This window comes from Ambystoma mexicanum, chromosome 1p (assembly GCF_040938575.1).
Source record: "Ambystoma mexicanum isolate Mex_15411 chromosome 1p, UKY_AmexF1_1, whole genome shotgun sequence".
Lineage (NCBI taxonomy): Eukaryota > Metazoa > Chordata > Amphibia > Caudata > Ambystomatidae > Ambystoma > Ambystoma mexicanum.
The window spans coordinates 978,258,832-978,277,354 of record NC_090921.1 but is presented as its reverse complement, the minus strand read 5'-3'; the positions used below and the strand labels follow the sequence as shown (position 1 = coordinate 978,277,354).

The following is an 18,523-nucleotide window of genomic DNA, read 5'->3' as shown; positions in this document are numbered from 1 at the left end:
GTGGTCGAGCCAAGTGCTTGTGGTTTTGGCATCTCGGTGCTCTTAAGACCTAGCTCAAGTGAAAGCTGGTAATGGTCCTGAGCCGCCTGACTCAGCCCCTCATCATTTTGTAGTCAGTAAAGTGAGTTTTATTGAGTTGGGTAAGAATAATGCCCGCTGTTATCGTGCTTAGAACTGTGAAGAATCTGGGATGGGGCTTTGTGGTAAACTGTGATATTATAAACATTATCCTTTAGTGATACCTTTCAAGGCTCATTCCATGGTTCTAGCATCTAAAAAAGTGCATGATCTGAAATCTTCATAACCAACATGGCACTTACATGGCTCCTAAGACTAAACAATGCTAATACTGACCAATCACTGCAGGACTCAAAAAGATTACAAACTCTCCACTGAACGTAATCTCTCTCAGGCAAAGGGCATAGTCGTGATCTTACTGAATCGTTGCTGTTTCTAATGGCTCTCTGCGTGTCGCTGGTGATACAAGGTATTGGTAGCCTGAACGCATCAGATACCCTTCATGCAAGCACAAGAGAAACAGGTAGTTCCAGCCCGTAGGTTGCATATTTTACCCGATATACAGATACCTCTCCATGTGATACGTGACGCTGTTGGCAAGGCCAGAGATTTCCTACCGCTTTGGTGAGATGTGCATTGAGGTGAAAGAATCCACTAGGGCCCATGTTCCTTGTTCTGAAATCAAGTTATACATTTTGACATTGATTGGCTGGTTGTGGTGCGCCAGAGTCAATGAGTCCAGCAGTACGTTTGTGTTACTCACTGTCTACACAGTGCCTTTATGCCATTGGCTGTTTGCACAGTGACTCTTCCACCCTTACTGCTTCATTTGGTGTCTGACAAGTACTCACACATGCCTCATGCTTCCGGGCACTCACTGTGTAAAAGAGTGCTATTCCTCCACTAGTTCTTTGCACAGTGTTTCTCCTCCATTCATGGTCAGCAGAGTCATTCTCCCACACTTGCTGGCTGCATGGTGTCTCCCTTCACATTCTTCTTAGTGCTCCTTCCTCATTCAGATTCAACAGCAAGCCTTCCTACCTTACTGCCTCTAATGTGGTGCAAAGCCGTTTGGTGATTGGAAAGTATTCCTGCATGCAGCTCCAATGACGATATAGATAATAATAATTACAATAAGGAGCACTTGTCACAAACCGAGAAAATCAAGGAACTCAAAATAGAGGTGTTATTATCACACAATTGAATGGTATTCGTTTCATAAACCTCAGGTGGCATCCCTTGCTGGGTTGGCATGGAGAATGATGAATGAACAGGCACAATAAACCTGTGTACTATAAACCGAGTGATTGAGGGAGTTTGGTATTACATGCTCTGAATGTTGGAGCATAAAGAGCTTCACCAGTGGAACAGATGGCGTAATTTGGCTCTGATCAAGTCTTGGCTTTTGCACTAAGAGGAGGCAGTGGTGGGCAGAGTGCTCTTCACTAATTGTACTTCTGGTTGAGGATGCAGGATGACCTTCTTAATCCAATTGAAATGGCTCCATAAAAGGCTTGTGCTGGTTTCGGAGGTGCACTGGCTTAGAGAATAATTGGAAGGCTGTGCCTCCCAATGACAGGTGCAGCTAGCGAAGCGTTAGACACAGTCCAGCTCAGTGATTCCATAAGATTGCTAAGAGTTACCCACATGCCACCCTTTTCCTTGCCACGCTGAATTTTGATTGTGTGTATATGTTGTCACATTGCCAAGGGAATACACAACTACTGACTCTGGAATAAAGTTAAAGGGTTTTATTAGGCAAAAGTAAAACATAAGACTATTGAATGGAAAGGGTTTCAGGATGGTTGTGACATAAAGGTTCTTGGGAAATGTAGTCTTTTATAGCACAATTATATATGGAGGATGGCAAATAAAAAGGCATACAGAAAGTTCCAGACACACAGGTCTGCTGCTTAGTGATTGATAGAGCTGAGTTCTTATCCTTTCTTCTGGGGACCATGAGGCATCTTTTTGTCTCTCATGCTCTTGGGGCTTTCTCCCTTTGCCAACTGTCCTAAAGGTCCTCACCTTACTGGGACTCTCCTTCTCTCCGTAATTTACTCCACCCTTCCGGGAATGGCCTTTCCTCCTCCAATACACGCTCCCTTCAATGCAGCACACCCCTCTTTTTGGCTTGCACGGCTCACAACCCCCTCACTGAAGCATGCCCCTCCTCTGGAGGTCAAGGGCCTCTCTTATGATACACGTACCCTCTTCTGGGGGTCCAGGTCACTCTCTCTCTTACTACTTCCCATACCCCCTTCCCTCAGGTATGGGGTCTCTTTCTTCCGGTCTCAATGGACTCTCTTTCCTGGAGCACGCCCCTCTTCTGGGGCCTGAGGGGCTCACCTCTTTCACAGAGACAAACCTCCACTTCTGAGGTTCAGGGATCTCTTCACCTCCTCACTTAAGCACACCCCTCTTCTGTGGCTGAAGGGGGCTCTCCCCCTCAAAGTAGCCCATCCCTCTTCTGAGCTTCAGAGGTTCCCATTCTCTTGTGCTCTCCAGTGTTCTCAACAAACTCCTCTCCTCAGCTCCCAGCTTGGTCGCTGTCTGTGGATCCCAGCCTCAACTTTAAAAATCTCAGTGTCATCTCATTGGCTGATGCAAACTTTCAAGTTGATTGGTTCATTGGCTTCCTATTCTAACCCACGGAAGGGAAGTCTTTAAAAGGCTTGCCAACATTTTGAATTTCTTTTAGTCGGTTTCCTGTGCAAGAACTGGTGTTTGTCTGCCGCTCTGCTACTGCCTTGCATCCTGGCTGTCCCCCTCCATAGAAGTTTGTTTTATGGGTTTCTGGTTTTAGAAGGCCATCACAAGGGACAGGAAATCCCATAGTAAGTTCCAATTTGTGCTAAACCGTTTTCCTTTGGGGAGGAGGAGTGAATCTTGTTATATGCTGCAGTGGGGGAAATAAAAGGTTATCTTTCACAACCACTGCTGCTGGGAACGGTCGGGGGTGGAGGTGGTTGGGATAGATTAGGTATTTGCCTTCGAGGAGATCCAGTACCTAAAACTCCGTCAGTTCTTTACCCGTTCCTCTCTCAGGCAGTTTCGGGAAGGGTCCAGGGCTGGTCCTCTCAGTCCTACTCTCAGTCGGACAGGGGACTGGATGCAATGCTAGCAGTGTGACTAGGTCACAATGTCCAATGTATAGCAACTTTCCATTACATTTGTCACTCTTCCACCATCACACGTGGATACCATTAGCACGCCAATATTTGCTAGCATAATGGCAAAGGATCCTGTGGGTATATAGATTAGTACCAAATGTGTTTGTGTGTGTCTGTGTGTCAGGAACCACATTTCCATTGTCGAGTGCACACTGAAATACAGTAATGCAGGGGCTAGGTGCTGCCACCTTCTATGTGATGCTGGACTCCGCCACAGTGTGGAGGGGATTCCTGTGCTACTCCATCATTCCCCAGTCCTTTGCTAGGGCTCATTCCATTGAGCAAGAACCTGCCATGTCCATTAATTGGAGGCTCCAAGCAGGTATATATTCAAGACATGAGCATCCTTGCTGTGCACCATTTCCTCAAATCTACCACATGCAGAAACCACCTGACCTCTGTTTTTGCAATGTGTGTTTACAGGCTATTCACACATCTTGGCCATTTGACAATGTGGTTGGCAGGAGACACGCATTTTCAAGTCCTGACCATATAGAAGAAACTGTGATCAAATGACCAGAACCAGGGGAGAATGGTGTTCATGGAGGAAGGACCACACCCATCTTTCAAAATTCTAACACCCTTGTGATGCTGGAAATGCATCAGAGGGACAGGGCCTCTGAATCCTTGTCCTTTACTGCTTTTTATCGTGTGTTCTGTCGTATTTTCTGCCCAGGAGTCCATGTGGGACTCCTGGCAGTGCAGCTCTCTCTTTTGGTTTGGTGAACAGACCCATGGGATACCCTTATGGCACCCATTGGTAGGGGTACAAACCTGTGCCCCTAGTGTATGTTTTTGGGCACCTGTGGGTGGCCCACAGAGCAGGGTATGGGCTGGTGGCAGCTCTGCCATTGGGATCAGTTGATTCCTGATAGGAAACAAGATGGCCCCTGTGGCCTCTTGCTTTCTATTGCCTGTTACCTTGTTTTCCCAAAGTCCTGGGAAGCCCTGACTCTGTCCCTTCCCCCTGACTGGCTGTTGGGTGGAAGTTCCATATATGGTGTTGTTGTGAAGGCCCAGCTAGACTGACTGGAGCCTTCCCAGTGACTGTATGTAGTGGGTACCTCCTGTGGGTGGGACCTGGGTGAATGGAGTGTGTGACCAATATACACTCCTTGTTGTGGTTGTCTTGTTTCTGGCATGAGAGACAAAGACTGAGACAGCCCTGCCCGAAACTGGCCTGAATGCAGTGTGTAGTGTTGAATGGCTGGGTACTTGTCCCAATCCACATTCCTTGTTGTGAGTGTCTGAACGGGAGGAGTATGGCCTGAATGCACTGTGTGCCTGATTGGCTGACTTACTGCATGAATGCCCTTCTGTATGATTGGCTGCTGAGTGTGTGCCAGCAGTGTGGATGAGAGACAGAATAGTATATCTGGGGACCTCTCACCACTGGTAATTGTTCAGAAGCGTTCAGAAGCTGAGTCTCCACTCTAAGAGTAACTGGAACTGCTGATCCTCGACGCCCAGCTGGAAGAAGAAGACTTGCTGTTGCACTTGCTTCGACCGATCTAAAAGCTGCCGAATACCTCGAGGACTGACCCGAGAGAGGACCTGGTAAGGCGCCCTCTTCCCGTGCTCCGAGGGATCATCGAGCACCGCTACATCTTCGCCGAAGCGCCCTGGAAGTCAGACCCTCGAAAGGCTGCCGACCCGAGACGGGACCGCCGAGGAGATCGAAGTGAAGCACCCGGACTTCGCCGCCGTCGAAGTCCATTGCCGTCGACCAGGGTTCGCAGGTCTGTGTAACCGCTGGAGGCCCGTCGAAGTTGTGTTGCCCAGCCGTGGGAACCACTTGACGCCGTGCCGCCGACGACTGGAGCCGTCCGCTCCTTGCCTAAGAACATTTGAATCGAAGGACTCCCTCGTCCGCACCGTCGACCGCTTTATCCTGCCGGAGAAAGTCGAGGACGACCAACGCGCCGAGGAGAAACCTGCCGGTGGGTTTCCCGCCACCCGAAGACCACAAAGACTCGAACGACTCGATGCCCTTGCTGGGCCCCCGTCTTCACAATCTTTGCGGTCCAGAACAATTGTCATCGAGGTGCCCCGCACGCCTCTGCCTTGCAGGACGCCAACGCTCCGTCGTCGACGAGCACCGCTTGGATCGAAGCTGCCGCCTCATTGACGCCGTTCTACCCTGTTTGTTGTCGGACGTTCGACGCCCCGTGTCTCCCGCTTGAAAGGGAAGGCATTCAAGAAGGGCCGTCGATTCCCCGCCGCCGAACGCCGAGTTCCTCGATGCTTCTCGACGCCTCTCGACGATCCGTGACTCCCGCTTGAAAGGGGGTCGCTCAAGAAGGATCTGTCGACGCCTCTTCGAAGAACTCGACTCCACCAGGTACATTGGGGCGGTAAAAACAATATAGGAGGGAATAAGACTTGCAGAACAATATATGGACTGGGCTTGTGCTATATCTTTATTTTACAGGTTGCCCAGTTGGGGGGATCTCCACACAGAACTGTGTCTAGTGGTAGGGGCCAGTATTCTGCCTATTGCTCAACCATCTTATTTTCTCTCCTCTCTCTATTGCTGGTTTCACTCTATTGATCTGTGTGACATTGTTACCGTATTGTTGATTTTCCTAAGTACAAAGTGAGTTATTATGATAAGTGTACATAACCTTGAATATTGATTATATAAAGACTGTGTTCTAACTAATACAGTGTGTGGACATTCCTTTGTGGGGGCTTGGGGACTACACTGTACTTAAGAACCAGCCTGCATCACCTCCTGAGAAGCTAGGCCTTGATTGCTCGACCATAGCTACCGAATAGAGAATCTAGGCTGGGGTCCTCTGTGCCTCCCCTCTACCATATAGAGAGCAGAAGTACAGATCACCCCCTACCAGTCTTTACAACTCTGCCCTATTAGCCGTGCGCAGCTATCCCTTCACTCCACAGACTGCATATGCAGAGGATTAGTGCAGTGGCTTTGGGTGGCAGAGCTAGTTGCAGCACCATTCCCACTTCAGGCATCTACAGCATGTGATTTCATAATAGTCGCCTGCATTAATCAAATCTTGTAGTTGTAGTGAGGCCCCATGCAGAGAGGTGAGGTGAGGTGCTACAAATGGGCCAGGGAAACTGCGGACACCCATGACTAACTAGTCTGCTCCCATAAACAATAAAAGTAAACACATGAACTTGGTTGACCAAGAGCCACTATATAGACCGCTGGCATTTACACCATAGTGTGGGTGTTCAGAGGAGGAGGGGAGCTTTGGAGAGAGTTGACAGTGAAAGCAGAAGGCGATTCAGGTGGATCAGGAGGAAGTAGGCTGGACAGACAAGACCAGAGAGAAAGAGAGGAGGAAGGATGTGCAGAAGAGTACAGAGGTGGTGAGGAAAAACGCCAGAAAAAGCGAGATGTCTGGAGTGAGAGCGAAAAGAGGAGGGGAGGCAGGAAGCTGCATTGAGGAAGTTGGATACGGCATCAAGTGAGAAGAGTAGAAGTGTATTTAGGAGGAGGTTGGAGGGCCATTACATTAAAAGGGGGAAGAAAGAGTGTGTTAAGGAAATAGGCCGAGGAAGAATCAAAGGGGGAAGGGCTACCAGAGAGAAGGTCAGATGAAAAGACCTGAGGTAAGTGAGAGAAGAGCAGGCACTTCCTAAAACTGAGGGGTATGAGTGGGATGGAAGTACAGCCTGTGACAAAGATTAGTGGAGGCAGCAGTGAGAACAAAAGGAGAGGAGAGGACAGAAGGTTCAGGAAATGTCCCCTCAGGCATAAGATCATTGCAACTCGTCGAGGGTTTTGATGACTATGGGTGTTGGGGACGAGAGCCAAGAACCCAAGAAAAAGAGGTGCAAAAGTCACGCCCCTGACCCAACCTGTAGAGAAGTTCAAGTGGCCAGCTTCTTGGTGAAAGCTTTTCGGGTTTATGCTGGTGTTGCCAAGCCCTTACTTTTTCCACTGTTTAGGCCAAGTGTGTGGAGACTTTTGACAGCACAGAGGATTTTACGAGACCCTGTATGACCACTTTGACCGATCTTTGCCTTTTCCCAAGGACTGGTTATGGTAGTCTCTGCCTTCGGGTAATCGTCCAGAATTTTCTGTGTGGGCACCCACGTGGTGCCAGATGCCTCTGTTGCAGGCTTCCCCCTCACTTTTTCAAAAGTTCCTTTAAGCTTCCCAAAGTTCAAATTAGCGGTTTGCCACTTCTCATTTAACACAGCCTGGTTTTTTATCGACTCCCCCTTGACTCACCGGCTGTAATGAACCGCTTGGCTTTCATCTCCTTCGAGTCAAGGTTGGTACCACAGAGACCAGCGTCTCTCCCTGGTTTGGCTATCAGCAGAGGAAGGTCTTGTGTACCATCGACATCTGCTGCAACACACGCTGGCCTTTGTTCGCGGTCTTCTGTTTCCGTCTCCTGCGGAGGTTTCACAGGCATTGATGGGAAGGGGCAAGGTTACTTCTACCCTTGTCACCCTTTCGGTATTCTCTGTCTTTCGCCTCCTCTTGAACTGCTGTGCCGAGTTGGCTCTCACGTTGTGCGGTCTGCCTTGCTCGTAGGGTGCCGTTGTGCTCCACCTTTTATCCCTGTGGGGAAGGGAAAGGGCCGTCAGGTGTGTGTGACTCTGGTCAATTGCCTGACCCTTGTATTGGGACTTGTCAGGTAGACGGCTCTGGTATTAGTCCATTGTCTTTCGTGTTGTGAGAAAGTGTTTGTGTCGGAAAAGAGGGGGACAGTGTTTTGGAATACCCTACATGGTATGATGGGGAAAAGGTGTTGTAAGAAGGGGATACAGCGTCTCACCCGTCTGTGTCCCACTCCCCATGGACCCCCATCCAGGTGGTCCTCCATCACTGGTCCACCCGCAGGAACTGGATCCAATAGCGATGGCCGTGTCCTGGCCACCAGGATGACAAACCCCCGGGGACTAGCTAGGGAGAAACCTTCAGGTTTCTCACATTAGTCAACCTACCTGTATAATGATCCCTAGAAAATATGTACCTTTTAAAACCTGAACTTCTCTGTCAGATTTATATTCCAATTGTTGCATCTGTGTAATCAAAAACTGCACAATGGTTGCTGCAGCTGTGTTTCAGGTGCAGAAAGGAGATCAAAAGTCCAGTGACCACATTCAACCTCAAGTGGACTACCACATTTGGGTGATCAGGATTGTCCAATACCTTGGAAGAAACGTATGTTGTATTATGTGGATTTTATGTTTTTGGGAGCACCCCTCAACACATCTATATGTGTCCAGCACCACCATAGTTTCCGGCTACAAAGTCTTCACTGTTGCCATCAACTAGATGACCCCTTAAAAATCTAACTTAGATGATATCACTTCTGTACAGTGGCAGCATGAAATTTGGAAATCAATAACTTGGCATTTCTTTCATGGGCAGCACCATACTTATCCCATGATCTATGGCCCTTAAGCTTTCTCTGCTTGGAGGTAAATCCTTACAATACAGTTTATTACCCGTGTCCATTTCAGTCACTGCCATAAGAGTAATGTTGTACTGCAATATTTCTGGTGATAAGTGATCGCTCACACTAACACCGATATGCAGCAAAATGAAATATTTAAGTTCCACATAAATAATTAGGGCCCTTTGGGAACTATTTTTTACATTGCAGCCCAGTTGCACAAAGCCAGTTGGAACTACGGATGTGCATTTGTTGGATTTTATCCCTTTCTTCTGGATTGACTCATCTCAAGGGACGATGCCCAGGAAGAACATCTTGGCAAATTAGAAAGATCATGCTTCTTGATACTAATCACTTTCTGTCTAAATCCAGTATCAGTATGCAGAATCCCACCATCTGAAAAGGATTACTTTAGTTTCCCTTCTAATCCATACTACCATCTTCCATCTCTGGTGAGAGGACTGAGCCTCGCCTTAGCAGCCTCCAGCCACTGATCCCCTACCAACGTCATTCCCTAAGGTTGCCATTAGCGCTCCTTGAGCTCCCCGACCCTTCAGGAACCTCACCACCTCTCCCCCTCCCACAGGCCCACAACCTGATCCTGAATGCCTGCCCAGGTCAGCACACCTGGAAAGCCAAGGAGGACCAGGACCAACAGACCGCATCTTGGTGTTTCCGATCTTCCATCTCTGGTGAGCAGATTCATCCTCGCTTCAGCAGCCTCCAGCCACTAACCCCCTCACCAGCAACATACCCTAAGGCTGCCATTAGCACTCCTTGCGCTCCCCAAACCTCACTGCGTCACCTGCTGCTTCCACGGATTGCACCACCTGATCCTGATTGGTTGCACAGGCCAGCAGACCCAGACAACCCTTATTTGAAGCAGTCTCCCATTGTAGCCTTGCCTGGGCAGCTGGCTAAGTGCCAGAGACAAAGGGCACCCCCCTTGGGCAGTCCCCATTTCCTGTTTGTTGCTGTTCGCCTGTGGACGCTTGATGGAACACCATACAGCTACAACTCAGGTCAGGTGGTACGGGCGGAGAGGGCACAGCCATTACGGTGCTCTGGTAAAACCCTGCCACTTTTACTCCTAATCATACTCTAGCTAGCCACTGTGTTAAACCAGGTTGTGCTCCTTAGGTAGCCATTGTTGCACATAGATGATTCTGGGGGATGGCAGTGAATTGCACCTGTGTGAATTTTGGGAGTGGGCGGTATGTTACACTCGGATGAGTTCAGGGGGTAAGCAATGTGTTGCACCTGTGAAGATTAACCATGTGTCACATTTAGAAAGAATTGTGAAGATTAGCCATGCAAGACATTTAGAAAGAATTGTGAAGATCGGCCATGTGTCACATTTAGAAAGAATTGCAAAGATCAGCCATAAATCACATTTAGAAAGTACTGTGAGGACTAGCCATGCATCACATTTATAAAGAATTGTGCAGACTAGTCATGCATCACACTTAGAAAGAATTGTGAAGATTGGCCACGCGTCACATTTAAGAAAGAATTGTGAAGATTAGCCATGCGCTTCTTTTAGAAAGAATTGTGAAGATTAATCTTGTGTCACATTAGCTATTTAATCTTACTGCACTCAGAAGCACACTTTGTGCCTACTAATTCTTGCTGTGCACAGAGGGGCTTGTGGGAGCAGCTAACATATTGCACTTATAGGAATTTGTGGGATTGGCTAGTCTGTTGACTTGGAGGGGTTGTGGGGGTGGCTAGTGTATTGCACTTGGAACAATTGGATAGTACCATTGTGCTGCAGTTGGATGAGCTCTGAGGACATACTTGGAAGAACTTTGAGAGTAGCCAATGTACTAACCACCCTGCTCCTGCTCCCCTCCAAGTACTATACACACCTTATTAGCTAGCCAAACTACACACAAACACACACCCAACATAACTAACATTCACATACAACAAACAGTCCAGACACTGGACCTGTCCCTTACGGATACAACACGCCAGTGCACACGATCAAAACTGCCAGCCAAACTACCCATGAAACACACAAACACACACCCAACATAACAAACATTTGCGTACAACAAACACTGGGCCTTACCCTTATGGCTACAACAAGCCAATGCATGGAATCAACTCATCAGCAAGCCAACACGCACAGACGCCAACTTCTCCTGGTTCTGGACCTATCCTAGCACTCTTCCCTCACTAACCCACCCAAACTCTTTCTTGCTGAGCCACATGAGAGCCAGTAGACCATGCCAATGTTAACAGTGCGTGCTATAAGACAAGTTAACGTAACATAACTTACAGTCAGGATTGAAAGGTTCACGATCTGCAATGAAAGATTGAAGCTTATGCCCACCAATTAGGATGTCCTTGATCAAGCTACTACTCGCCACACTCTCTGGGAAAAATAGGCCTTGTTCTCTGGTGCTCTTGAGAGCAAGCAACATGCTAAGCTGCCTCCCACATCCATACTGAATAGACCCAATATCACTCCTGTGCAGCACTGCCACCTGCACTGGCCCTACAAATGACTCAAAGAACCTGTGAGTATTTTAAGCAGTTTGGCACCTCTCAAGCAGCAAATTTGTGAATTTAAGTGGTTTGAATATTTTGTTTAGTTTTCTAAACAATCTATTCATCTTCTGATTGATATTCAGCCTCCATTACCTCTGATGAAGGTCTACTGACAGAAACACATCAAGTAGGAATACCCACATGTGTATTCCTTTGAGGCTATTGATAACTGTATATTTGTGATATAAAAATTACTTTTTTACTAGCAAAAATTGGCTCATTGTATTTGTATACTCTCACTTTTGTGAATTTGATACTAATGTTTGTACATGCAATATACCTTCATTGGATTATTTAGTGACTGTGTTGTATGAAACCAGTGTTACACAACACACATTAAACTTATAAACCATAAGAATATTGCTGGGTTGCGCATAAATGGCCTCTCAGAGTGACCTGTGTGCCCCTATGACTATAGCCTCTCTAGCAGCTTCAGTTCACCAGCACAACCCTTTTGGGGTTGAGCATTCTTTGTGTGCTATTGTCTTTACTCATGGTGTTATCAGGCAAGCCTTACACAGTGAAGGCACAGACTTCAATCACAGAAACTCCTTAGAGCACCAGGGAAAGTCCTATTGGTTGATAAGCACAAACACAAGCTAAAAGTTGGTTATATTTTTCATCACAATTAATTACAGCAAAGTGTAGCAAGAAACACAGGTTCAAAGCAGTGTAGGAAAGATCAAATGAATAAACGTCCTGGTGATATTAATAACAAATATATAGCCCTGAGATTCTGAAGAAAACACAAATGCTGCTGAACATCATTTTTGTAGATTTACGAAGAGTTAACACAGAATGTAAAGTTCTTGCCCATAGGCACCTTGGCACCCTATTACATACAAGTCATAGTTAAGCAAAAGCACAAAACACTGTTTGGTAAAAGCTAGTCATCAGACACCCAACTAAGCTTGTATAGATATCTGTGGAGCAAATGCTCAGAGCTGCAAATGACTGTTACTTGCACTGGCGATCTTGCCCAATCAGTTAACATTCCAAATCATGGCACTCAGTATGCATAGGTTTTTCAGAACCAGTACCAGTGTAGGGTTCCGGGAAGCCAACCTTACGGAACCTGTTACGGTTTGGCACAAAAGTCTCACTTTAGCTCTCTCTTAGTAACACAGACAAGTAGTAAGGCTCAGATTTAGGTGGTAAAGGTTTTGATGCAACGTACAATTAATTAAGACACAGAGGTTTGGAAATAAGAATGTCAACAAGGATACTGATAAGCATGTAAAGCAATATCTACAAATGTACAAAACACAGTTTGGTGTCCCACTGGGAACGCCACTGCACTTTGGAATTCACATAACTCAAGTAGCAGTTCAAACAATCCACAATAACAATAGCGGAGCAAAAAAGATGCTCCAATTTTACTAGGCTTCATATGTTTGATAAGGAAAATCAACACATTAGAACAAAGCTTCACCAGTCTAAACCCTATTCTAGAATCAAGGTCTCCAAAGTTCAAGGTGAGTAAACCAGTTCTTGGATACTTAAAGGATACGTTGCAAAAGTATTTCCATTTCTCCTGTAGCGAGGAAAGGGTCACAGTGCAAGCAGAAGACTTAGAGTCAGCGCATGAGCTTGTAATACAGTCAAGCCAGATTTCTCTTGTAGGGAAGCTGCATGTACCTTACACATTATACCAGAAGGTACTAGGAAGGGTGGGGGTGGGAGGCGGCAGACGTCCACCAGAAAACGTCAGGCCTAGGTAGCTGCAGGAATGAACGTTACAGCCATAGAAAACAAAGGGGACCAGTGGGGCTTCAAAACAGGTATGTACTCCAGCCCTTCAAACTCTGAATGAAGAAAACATCAACCTCTGGCAAGTGAGGGTCTTTGGGGACTGCTGCCCTTGTGGTTGGTTGCTGCAGATCAGGTCCCTGGGTCGCAGGTGCAGAGATCACTTGCGGTGCTGGGTTTGAATCGGCTAGGTGGTGGTTCTGTTTTCCGGTTCCCCGAGTGTTAGATGTACCTCCAAGTTGGACTACAGGATTCCAACAGTTAGGGAATCCTATTGCGTGACAGTACATTGAGAATGCAGCAGAGGAAGGATGCAGTTGTAGCAACCCTGCCAATCGTCAGCAGATACAAGGAGGAAAGACAAGTGAACTCAGGCTGCCAAAGAATTCCCTCTTTGGACAGAAGGCAGCACCCCCAGGGCAGCTAGGGTCCAGTCCCATGATGAACATGCCCACAACGTTACCAGCCCCAGGGAAGGATGAGATATGTGCAGTGAGTATGACCCTCTCCATTGGAGGCTGGTCAGGTACAGCCCCCGTGGCTCTTCCAAGGTCCAACTCAGGACTAGTTGTTCCCACTAGTCCAAGAGAGGGACGCATCAGGCAAGAGATCTCCCCTGTCAAAGAAGAGGTAGATATTCACCAGGGGATGGATTGGCTTGCCCAATGTAGGTTTCAGCAACAGTCCTCCTGACGTCCCCTGTTGGAAACATGATCCTTGTATTCTTGGCTCTGGCTGTCGACATCCAGAATGCATCGGGCCCTGACCTTTTATCTTGAAATTTGGGCAGGGGAGACCTCAGTCCATCAATACAAGGACCTGCAACATTCAAACAGGGAGAGGGTGTCTGATACTGGACATCCAGCAGACACAGCAGCTGCTGCTGAACAACCAACACAGCTCTATAACTGAAATGTGTATTGGGGCCAGACAGCTCCTCTATCCAGTTTCAGCCAGGTCTACACACCTCATTACGAGTATGGAGTAAGCCATGCTGCTTTTAGCGGCATGGCTAACCCCATCCCGGGTACCGGGTCCGGATTCCAGGAATGAGGAATTACCGGGCTATTCCAACCTTGGAGGGCCCGGTAATTCCCTTTCCTGGGACCCGGTACATCCCCATTCCCATTCGAGCCCCCATAGGGCTCAATGGGAATGGGGAGGATGCTAACAACGGGCCCGTTAATGACGGGCCCGTTGTTAGCATCCTGGTCTGCTAGCGAGTCCCGCTCAGGACACCTGGTTTTACCAGACGTCCTTAGCGGGACCCGTGAGCAGACCTTGTAATGAGGTGGTAGAGGGTTAACGGCGCCGGTAGATCTGCTGGCGCCGTTAACCCTCTACCGCCTCATTACAAGGTCTGCTCGCCTTCCTCGTAATGAGGCCCATGTCCACTTAATATCTAAAAAGGTCCTATTTGCAGGGCATCATTGGTTCTGCCATGGATGATTGGGTTTAGATTGGGGCTTTCGATCTCTGTCCCGAGAACTGCTTATATATTCCAAACTGATGTCAGAGACAGAGTTGATAAATTTCATGAACTGATTTTCCTCACTCCACTAACACAGGGACATCCTTCCCCCACCTCAATATGATAGCTGTCTTGGAGAACTGCATTTCAGGTTCATAGCCAAGTCAAATATATTGCATGCCATGATCACACTTACATTGTTCTGTTCTGGTAGCCTTCGTACGTGCCGATTGTGTGTGTCCCATAGGAATCTCCGCGAATGAGGGCAATAAGAATTACTGTAAGAATTGGAAGACCTGCAACGTTGTAGGGATGATGGGGAAGACCAGGAACAGAGGGAGGTGAAGGTATGCAGGTTTAAAGTGTGACGAGTTGGGATGAGAAAGGAGAGAAAATAAATATATAAATTAACATTGTCAGATCTGGATGGACATATCAATAGCTGAAACATTTCCTTACACCAAGGTCACATTAGATCAAAGATGTGACAGAACATAACACTTTGATAGTTATCAATCAAGCCCAGATAATGGAAACACATGAGCAGTCACCCCAGATGTTTAAATGTACACAGGTAGAGGTGTAATGCTTCCAGACTAATGTTAATGAAAGCTCCCACTGGCCTCAGAAATACTTTTGCTCAGCCACTACTAGTTGTAGCACGCTTTCAAGCTATGAAAAGCTTCCACCCACATGACAAACAAGAGATTGCACTACCACCAAAAAAGTGGCAGAGAAGTAACTATAACAGTTCTCTGCAGAGAAAGGTCAAGCTATTTCCTCACTAAACAAGATGTTGGTAAATATAAGTCAATGGCTCAATCAATGGTCTAAAGTGTCCCAACCCGTGGTTGACATTGTCTTCTATACTAGTGATGTTTTAATGGGTGGAAATAAATGCTCTGGCAGTTAACCAAACAACAGTGGGCATTTCTGACTCAATAGAAACCACGGACTACTTGCATCAATCAACCAACTCAACAGAAGAACCCTGTCAATGAATCAAAAATGTTAGCTCAGACGGTAGGTATCCTCCAATCTGATAAATAGTAAACAGCTCTGTCAGCAGCCAACAGATGGCAAATACCTCAGCCACAGCCGATATCAATCACTCAATGTGTCAATAGTAGAGGCTCCTGATGTACTGTTTTTAGGACTTTTCCCTCAAACCTGCACTGATTCTTGAGTTAATCCCTCTATGGACACCTGCCCAACCATTGCACCTACTGAATGATCCAAATTCTGCTAACCCTGCCCCCTGTTTCGACTATTTGATCTGTGTGGTTTACAGACATGTGGGTCCACTGATGGCATGTGTTTCATACTCATCACACAAGGTGCTGCCCCAATAACTGATAAACGTGAGTGTTATCGCAGGTTGGCGATTCAGGGCTGGGTGGATACATGTCTGGAAACAGAACTTGTGAACATAGATGAATGTGCAAAGATCCATAGTCTATTGTGCAGATACAATACAGTGATGGATCTTCCTCCGAAGATATGCTAAATACGATGAGTGAGTGCATGAACAGCCATAGAAACAGAGGTTTTTCATGCATGTATAGTCCATGTACTGCCACATTTGGGTTGGAGGAGGGTAAAAGTCATCACTGCCATATGCTTCTCACCTGGCATTTTTTATACTCTGCAAAGGTTGCTCCCATGTGGATTTCTCTTTAGATTGTTTGGCCTTGGATCTTCCCTGACTGCTTTCAAGGTCTTCCTTCACATTTGGTACCTCCCTCGAGATAATGCTGATCTGCCTCCTTCCAGTTTACCACACAGCATTGTATAGGTTCAAGATCACTGATAGGGGTCTCAGTGATTCTTCATAGGTGTAACCCAGTCTCTATTATATACGCCTAACCTAGGGAGGTTTCACTCTGTACCAGGTGAATACTCATTCATTCCTTAGGCTTGTATCTGTTTGCTCTCAATTGATAAATGCTACAGGAAGCAGGGCACCACCCCTAGGCCTTGTTCCTTAGTCACAATCACTGGATTACACCTGTTTTTGTGAATAAGTTGGTGGTATGCGTTGTCCCATTCCACGTGTCACTGGGTGGAACCTAGCAACCGCAGCAGAAACCAATTGCCTCTCATTCACTGTATGCAACTAAAGAAATGCAGCAATTTACCACAGCACAGGCTATACACCAATGGTGGGTATCTGTGATGGAATGCCATCTGCGACGGTTCAATAGGGTTAAATAGCCCAAGCATATTTGATCTGTGCCTTTGCTGTGACCTTCTCCTGACATCTCCAGCAACTGTGGCAGCAAGGCAGGTTCAAAGGCCACATGTGCCCTCCTAGAAACACCTGTGACACCCAAGTTCCAAGAGGCAGTGGTGGCTTTTTAATTGTCTGCATCTCTTATTCAAAGCATAATAATTGTGTACGCTAGTCAGCCGGGTGGCATGCTGAACTGTAAATATGGGCCATGTCTGGTTACGGCATGGAGGCCTCTGAGAGGTCACACAATTATACAGCCACATCACTTGGATGTTATAGTAGTGTCAGCTTGGTGAGCAGTGCTCCAGTCCTAACAAGGTGGGTGTGTATTAGCTGTCTGGCGTTTTTGTCTTCATCACAAGCATTTCGGACCTTGCCCCAGGAAGCTGCTCTTTTGATCCCCCTGAGGAAGGTAAAACCTTCCTTCAGGACACAGGAACTAGCCTTGAGGTTCCCTAGGAAATAGTGCTTCAATGACAGTCCTGATATAACAAAGCCACTCTCACACCAGGGTGCATCCCACTGAAGTACTTTTGAAGTAAGCAGACACAGGAAGAGAGTAGAGTTAGATTAGCTTGGGACAGAGGTATAGACCACTGAGCGGTTCCAACATCTTGGGTTGTGTTGGGGGCACCTGAACTCCCTGCCCCTCTTCAGTTCCTGTAGACAAAGCATCTGGTTGTGACATCAGAAAGCAAAGGACACTTGTTACAGCAAAACAAAAGGGCAAACCCCTACAACAGTGGAAGTTGGGGTAGTCAAAACTAAGAAACACCAGGGTCTTCCACCCTTAAAAGTTCATAAACTTAGTTAGAACTCTCTGTATGAGTCACACTAGTAAGCATCTGTGCAGTGCAGGTGTGAAAGAATTTTATCTGCATATTTTTGAGCCGATTAGAGAGCAATTTATGAATCTTGAACTCATATAATAAATATACATATATGTACAATATTCACATAGAAGTAAACATAAATGTGTCAATGTCATCTAATGGTCATGAGAACAAGTACAGACAGAAATGATCAGAAAAAAAAGACAGAAGAGGTGGTGAACCAGAGGCACAAGATATAAGTAATAAAAAAAATAAACCAATAAATAGTGAAGAGCATTGCAATGAATAAACAGCCCTTCAGAGAGCGGGGCTATCTTTGTGTGTTAGACAATATTATGCATTTCATATTGTAGTAAAAGCTTCATGGTATATTCCTAATATATTATAATAAAAATATACATCTTGGTGCCACCAATAAATGTATGGAGTGAAACTGATTTACATTATTTTCTGCAAACACATCTTTACCAAATGTGAATAACAATGTAAATTAAGGTTGTGGCTAATGTCGCCTGCAATCCCAACATTTTAAACATCCTCAAAAAGGGGCAGTATGTTGCTTTAATTCTAGAGCATTACGTGTGTCATCAGGTAGATAGTGTTCTAATGATCTTAAATTAGAGCATTGATTTTGTCATCAGAAAGTAAGGGGTCTTCTGGTATCGACTTATGTTGTTAGTTATAGACGCATGTTGGTGCACTTATAGTAATAATAAGCAACACATTTGGGAGGGAACCCGCAATATGGAACGTTTTAGCAGGAGGGCTTAGTAAAGACCGCCTTCGTCAGGATTTGACTCGTGAGCCATATCTCAAAGGTAAATGCAGAAAAATCTTTCAAAGGTAGAAGGAACTTGTTTCAAATTGTTTTTCCAGGTGGAAGACTTGGTGTTTCTTGCACTTGTTACAGCAACCTCGATTGGACTCATGATAGCAGGCTTGCTTTAGGCCAATACGCCGTAGCATTTTGCCTTCATAATTGGGGGGAAATCCTGCCCTTACTTGATTCATATTTGGACTCTCAGAAGAAGAATCAGAATTCACAAAATATATAATCTATTCCAAAGTCCTCTGCCAAACAAATGAAGACAGAAGACTCCAAG

General features: G+C 46.3%; 1 protein-coding gene across 2 annotated transcripts in view; it reads right to left on the bottom strand.

The window, feature by feature from the left end:
* Positions 1-18,523, bottom strand: part of ADGRG5 (adhesion G protein-coupled receptor G5) — a 651,384-nt gene that overhangs the window by 110,117 nt on the left and 522,744 nt on the right. For both annotated transcript variants that reach the window (XM_069654199.1, XM_069654209.1), the window contains one exon: positions 14,551-14,650. In XM_069654199.1, coding sequence (XP_069510300.1) covers positions 14,551-14,650 — 100 coding nt within the window. The remainder of the gene's footprint in view (positions 1-14,550; positions 14,651-18,523) is intronic.